The 6819-nt window shown below is 69.5% G+C and overlaps 1 protein-coding gene across 1 annotated transcript in view; it reads left to right on the forward strand.

Moving 5' to 3' along the window:
- Nucleotides 1-4603, forward strand: part of RGS12 (regulator of G protein signaling 12) — a 95131-nt gene extending 90528 nt beyond the window's left edge. Inside the window, exon 17 of the mRNA XM_007456894.1 lies at nucleotides 4377-4603. Within this exon, the coding sequence (XP_007456956.1) occupies nucleotides 4377-4603 (227 nt within the window). The remainder of the gene's footprint in view (nucleotides 1-4376) is intronic.
- Nucleotides 4604-6819: the final 2216 nt, after the last annotated feature.

Raw genomic sequence — 6819 nt, forward strand, 5'->3', positions numbered from 1 at the left:
CCACCCGCCCCTCCCTAGGAGTCCTCTCCACCAGTCCTGGCCCGGGATCCCGGGGTCCCGGGGCCTCAGCGCAGAGAGAGGCTGCTCACTGGACGGGGCAGAAGTCGCCCGATTTGGGGGCCTCGTGCCACGGTGTCCAGGGTCCCCAGAGGCACGTCCAGTTACCAGAGTGGGGTCAGGAGCCCTCAGCTCACTTCCTAGCAGGTGCGTGGAGCTCTCCCGCTTGCCAGGGGTCGCTGTAGCCTAGTAAGTTGGTTTCCATGGGAACGGGGCTGGAGCGTTAACCAGAGGCCACAAGCCCACATAAGGGCCACGCCGTTCACCTTGGCAGTGAAGGCAGCCAGACCACGTGACCTTGCCTTGGCCATGAGTCCCAGGAGCCCCTCTGCACCTGGCTGCTCAGTGGTCAGCCACCCCCCCCCCCGTCTCGGCATGTCACACCTGCTCAGTCCCAGGTGAGGCGGAAGCCCTGGCCTGGGGACAGCAGGGGAAGTGCAGCTGTGCACGGGACAGCAGCCACAGGGGGGATCCAGCTGCCCGTCCCCTGGAGCGTCAGGGCCTCCCGGGACAGCCGTGCGGATCTCCCCAGCCTGGGCCCCAGCCTCTTGAACCTGCACCGCTGCCCCGCCACTGCCAGGTTTGCACTTGTCCCTTCAGATGTCCCCTCTCTCCAGCAGAGCCCTGGCCCTTCTGTCTGGGCGGCCGGGGGACACCTCCACCGCGCACACCTGCCTTCCAGGAGGATAGGCCAGCCTCCCCAGCACAAACCGTGATGTGCATGTGGGGGGCTGCCTGGCCTTCTCGGGGTCACGTTGGTGCTGGGGGTCCCGGCGAAGGCAGCCCTCTGCCAGGGCTCTCCAGAAACCCCCTTGCAGCGGAGCATGTTCTGGCGCTCCGGCCTTGCCCTGGCTAGAATGGACCTGAGTCCTGCTAGGTGTCGGGGGGCTTCTGCCTGCACCCGGCCCACTCCACAGGCCTCCACGGGCTTCCCAGTGCTGACCCAGCTGGCCCAGCACCCCTCCCCAGACCCCAGCCCGGGTTGCGACAGCTCCATCCTCCTGGCTGCTCAGGCCGATGGCCCTGGGTCTCCCCTGGCGCGTCCATCCTCCTCGTGTCCCCTTCTCCGTACGTCTCCCCCATGTGCCCTGTGGCTGGTCTGCTCCACCCGGCCCCTGGGTCTCTCAGAGTGGAAGCCACGGGCCGCCAGTGGCTGGCAGCGTGACCTCCCACACCCTGACCTGGGGCCGGCACTGCTGCAGCCGCTGCTCGCGTCCCCTCCCCAGGCTCTGCCCGTCTGCACGCCTGCACTCGGTATGGCCCCGTGACTGCCCAGTCACTGTCCCCCACTTTTACCCTGTGCTGCCATGAGCGGGAGTCCTGGCACCCAGTAGATGCTTAGTACAGATCTGCTGGATGAGGAGCTTTGATTCAGCACCCAGGGAGAACTGGAGATGGCCAAGGGGTCAGGCTGCACCCACCGCCCTGGCTCCACCCGTGCAGCCCTGCACCCGCCGGCCCCAGGAGGAGGGTCCTGACTCGGCCTGCACCTTCTCCCGATGTGGAGCCTTGAGGGCCAGAGCAGACCTGGCCGCTGGCGAGGGGCTGATAGGTGGGCTCTCGGGAGGGACTCTTGGGGTCCCGATTGCCACGAGGCTCCAGCAGGGCGCCCTGCGGGAGGGCCTGACTGTGCAGAGTCGGAATCAGCCGGGGGGCAGGGCCCGTGGTCCCTGGGGAGACGAGGGGTCAGCAGGGCAGCCTGAGGGGCGGGGGATGCGGCGCTGGCTCCGGCCCCGCGTTCGCGTGTCCGAGGGACGTGGGACAGAGGCCCAGGGAGCGACCCTCGTGAACGGGGCAGACCCGGCTCCCTTCGGAAGCGGCGGCCCCCGAGCCCTGCAGGGTCCCCCGCGCTGCTGCCCCCGCCAGGAGAGCCAAGGGGAGCCTCGGGAAGCTGGGAGGGCAGCCGCACCGGGCAGGCCCTGGCACGGAGGCCGTGACGCCTGCCCGCCGCGCGGGGCTGGGCCCCTGACACTGAGTCACAGGCCTGCGGCTGCCACTTCCTCAGGAGAGCGAGTCTGGGCGGGCAGGCAGGAAGGGCCTGGACTGCAGCCACCCTCCCTGTGACACGCCCGTCCCTGGCCCAGGGATGAGCTTCCCGTCCACAGAGGCAGGCGGCCCTCTGCATCCTGAGCACACCCGAGCTGCCCAGGCATCAGAGGGGCCGTGGCTGAGGCCCCTCCCCCTCGCCGGCCTCTGTCCTCCTAGGGGGTCCAAACGGGGCTGGACAGGAAAGGGCCGTGCCCCTCAACCTGCGTGGGGTCACGGGCCTCTTAATGCTCCAGACAAATGCCCCAGATGGGGACAAACGGTTGGGGAGCAAAGCCCTACCTCTCTGCTCGGCCCCCATCCAAGCGCAGACCAGCCCCACCCCATCATCTGCTGGCCCTGGGAAGCCGCCAACAAGCAGGGGAGGGGTGAGTCCCGCAGGCCCCCGGAAAGGTTCCTTCTGCCGCCTCCGTTAGATAGATCAGAGAGGACGCAAGGCCCTCTCGCAGGCTCGGACCTGCCCCGGGGGTTCTGGGGGCCACAGAGCAGCTCCTGCAAGGGGAGGCAAGGCTCCTGACCCCCACGGCCATCCCCACTCCCGCACGTAGGCCTCGGACCCACGCAGGGAGCAGAGTCTTCACCTCCACCGGCAAGGCCCGGGAGGGGCGGTCAGCAGAGCAGGACCCTGTGTCCCTGCGCCTGGACTCCTCCAGCCTGTCCAATGGGAACCTGGGGCTGGGGCTCCCCCTGCACCCCAGGCACCTGAGGGTCCCTGGCTCCCAGGCTCACTGAGAGCACACCACAGGCATGCTAGCCTCCCCCCTACACCTGGCCACACCAGGGCCTGGGGCTCTGCCTGGCCCCTGGCCCCGGAGTGAGCCCTGGGCGGGCTCGGTGGAGGGAGCTGAGGCTGAGGACGCCTGCCGAGCGCCCTGTGCCCTGCCCACAGCGCCCTGGTTCCTGGGGACTGCACCTCTGTCCCCCAGGGCCCACCCCCGGGACCAGCCAGGGTGACAGCCCAGTGACAGCCCGCTGGGGTGGTTGGCAGGGAGGTGTGGCTGCCCGGCCTGGGATCTAAAAGCTTCCAAGGCAGTTTCAGGCAGCCTGGAACTCCTGGGGCCTAGGTGGAGACTTGAAGGCAGAGGCCTGGGTGACCACTGAGCAGCCTGGAAGGGGGGCAGGCGGCAGGGTAGGGTGGAGGAAGGGGCACTCGGCTTGGGGTGTTGCTGATGGGGTAGGAGAGCATGAAGGACTCAGAGTTTGTGTGGCTGAAGAGGTAGGCCTGGGTCGACGGGCAGGTGGACAACCGCGTGGCCAGGTCGTGAGGGCCCTGGGGGGCATCGGCGGCGGGGCTCAGGCGCCTGCCCCACCAGGAGCTGCAGTCCTCAGAGACGCCGGGCAGCGAGCTCTGTGGATGGAGACCCAGAGTGCCCTGAGGGTCCAGCCCCGTCTGGGGCAACCCACACCCAGTGCTTGCTCCTCCCTCAGCCCAGCAGCATGCCTCCCCCTGGAGCCCCTCCCTGACGGCCCCTCGGCTGCAGACAGCCCCCCAAGGAGGGGTGGAGGCCCGGCCCTGAACCTGAGCCACAGTGGGGTGCGGGATGGGCTGTGGGGGTGTCTGAGAGGCGCAGCGGAGGTGGCTGGGAGGTTTCCCACGAGACCGTCCCCCATGTGGCCCTCCTCGGCCACCCCCCACCCCAGGGGCGGCTGCATCCCGCTGATGGGCCCTGGGACCACCCCCCCCCCCCCCCCCCCCCCCCCCAGCCACAGCCCTGTTTCCCAGCTTCCCGTGACGCAAACCCACACACAGCCACGCACCCCTCCCCCCTCCCCCCTCCCCCCCTGGTGAGGGGCAGCGCGGTGTCGTCTGGGGGCAGGTGCCCCTGATGCCCCCAGGGCGTCGGTGGGGAGCTGCAGGGGCTCGGGTGCCAGGCTTCTCCCCAGAGGGGGCCCCAGCTGGGCGGACAGCACCCTAGTGGGTGGGCCGTCCCCACTGTCCTGGCTGTGCCGGGCAAGGACAGGGTGCAGGGTGTACCCGTGACAGATGAGGGGCCGCGCTGGTCCCACCACACGGAACCTGGGCCCTGCGCCCCCAGGCCCCCTCCCCCAGCTTGCTTCCCTGCAGCCTGCAGCTCCCTCGGCCTGGGACCCTCCCCGCTGCAGAGGGCTCCCTGCGCCAGGCCCGGGGGCCCCAGGTCAGAAGTCGCCTGCCCCTGGGATGCACGTGGGGGTCTCAGGAGCCCCTTGCCACCGTCTGTGCCAGGAGGGTGGGGTGGGGTCTCCGGCCCAGGGTGGGCAGACAGGTGACAGCCTCTCTCTTCTCCCCACGGCAGGAGGTGGGGCCCGAGGCAGCCGAGGCCTCCCAGTCAGCACGATCATCGACGTGGACCGTGTGGCTGGCTCGGCACCTGGGCCGGGCAGCAGCGTCCCGGGGGTGTGGACGGGCCCCCGGAGGTCACGGGCCGGCGGGACCCTGACATCAGACCGCCCCGGCCTGAGCCCCGTCCTGGGGGGACCTGCCAAGCCCAAGGCCGGCCCACACCACGCCACCTTCGTCTGAGGCTGCCGCCCGTGCACCAGACCTTGCCTGCCGGCCCTCCCTCCCGACCCGGCGTCCCAGCCGCCTGCCTGGACACACACTTGGAGAGCAGAGATCCCGAGGGGGCAGCTGAGCCTATCTCGAGGGCCTCGGACGGGCCTCCTCAGCCACCCCTGGGGGCCGAACCAGCAGAGGGCGGGGAGGGTCCTGGCCCCGGACACTCGCCAGCGTTGGCTCAGGGCTCCCCGGCCCCTGCCCCAGCTCCCGCTCGGCGTCCAGCCTTCCCACAATAAAGCGTCTTTGAGGACCGGATCGTCGGCCTCGTGCCTGGTCCTGGGGCCTGGACCCTGCCCTCAGGGAGCCGTTGTTCCCGTGGCCCTGTGCGTGTATCGGCAGGGGGCTGGGGAGAACCGGCTCTCGGGGGTGAGGTCGGAGGTGAGCAGGGAAATAAGGCTGGCCTCGCGCAGCGCGAGGCTTAGCCTGTGGGCAGTGGGACGTGGTCCTGCCCCGTCCAGGGCCCTGGTCTTGTCCATGTCACAGCGCCTCGTGCAGCTCGGTGCAGGGTCTCCTCTTGGGGTGGCCGCCGGTGGGGGCAGAGCTTGGCCTGGGGACCCTTCAGGCCACTCTGACCCAATCTCCCGCCCTTGGCCTCATTTAGGGAGGTGGTCTGGCAGGGCCTGTCTGTGGAGGGACCACCTCAGGGGAAGCCTGACTGCCCTGCCCAGAAGGCCTGGGACAGAGCGTCAGCCTGTGCAGAGGTCCTGAGGCTTGAGCGAGCCGGGAGGGGACGGGGTAGCAGGCCAGGCCAGTGGGCAGGGCTGCCGTGTGACGCTGGGTGGGCAGGGCAGATAGAGACGGCGCCATCAGCCAGGTGCCTCGGCGGAACCCTGGCGCTGAGCAGCTGAGGGGCCCCCGGCAACCCTCCCTCCTCCGAGATGCATGTCAGGTTTGTCAGAAGGGCCCTAGGCCTGAGTGCGCCCTGGGCCGCTGGGCTGCTCTGGACGCTCCCAGGGAGCTGTGCTCTGAGCTGGGGGTGCCCGCGTGGAAGAGAGGGCCCGGCACCCACCACGTGCCAAGCTGGATACTCACTCGGTTTCTGCTCTCGCTCCGTCTGCACAGAGGGGAAAACGGGGGCCCAGAGAGAGTGCGATTTGGGGGTGCACAGTGAGACAGCTGCAGTGCCAGGCCCATCCCCAGGCCAGCCCTTCTCTCTGCCCCGAGCAGGCAGCTGAGCTGACTCACGGGGACCGGGCCACCCCCCGCCCACCACCACCATCACCACCACCACCACCACCCCCGCCGCCTCTGCGGCCCCTCAAATTGCAGAAGAGCTTCCCGTGGCAGCTCTGCCTGCAGCTGCAGTCACAAACCAGGGGCCAGCTGGGGCGACAACTGTGGCCGCGTTTGGGGGGCAACACCCCAGTGTCCGTTCACAGACCTGGGCAGGACCCCAAGCCAGGTCTCTGTGGCCCTGGTGCCTGGCCGGGGCTTGGGATGGGAAGGAGGGCAGCCCTGGATAGAGGCGGGATGGCACGGGTGGTCCCGGCTACGAGGGGAAGCCCAGGGGCGAGAGGGCTTCCTGAGGGGGTGCCCCAGCGGGTCCAGGAGCAGTGGGGGCGGGGAGCTAGGACAGCAGGCAGGGGCTCTGGTATTGCCCACCTCCTCCGCTCCACTCCCCCTCCCCCCGGAGGCCCCACCCCAGGCTTGTCCTGGGAGGCACGGGCAGAAGTGCTGTAGAGAAGGGCGGCAGAGGTCCCTGTCCCAGGGGCCATTGTGTGCAGCGGTGCACACACCCTCCTCTCTGTGCCTGGCCTCTTGCTGGCCAGGGGCCACATCCCATGCTCCAGGCCTGGGCCCTCAAAAGGGCTCAGCATGTGTAGGTGCTCTGGTTAGTATAGCTCACAGATAGACAGTGGCCAGCCCTGTGGCCAGGTAGGGACCGGAAGCTGGGGCTGTGGGGGTCCAGGCCCCTTCCTGCCGTGTCATCCTGGAAGACTTCCTGGAGGAGGCATCGTAGCTGAGACTCGAGGACATTGTGAGGTCCAGGACCAGCATGGCTGAGGCCAGAGGGGACGGCTGGCTCAGGCAGGGTGAGCTGGGCAGGAGACATGGGGGATGTGTAGGCCTGGCACGGGAGGCAGCCAGGGTTAATCATTTCCAGGCGGCCTTGACCCCCACCTGCCCTGGCCACTCTGCTCCCGCCTCCTGCTGCTCCTCACGCCAGCCCAGGAGGAGCC

The sequence above is a fragment of the Lipotes vexillifer genome, unplaced genomic scaffold (assembly GCF_000442215.2).
Source record: "Lipotes vexillifer unplaced genomic scaffold, Lipotes_vexillifer_v1.1 scaffold63, whole genome shotgun sequence".
Classification (NCBI taxonomy): domain Eukaryota; kingdom Metazoa; phylum Chordata; class Mammalia; order Artiodactyla; family Lipotidae; genus Lipotes; species Lipotes vexillifer.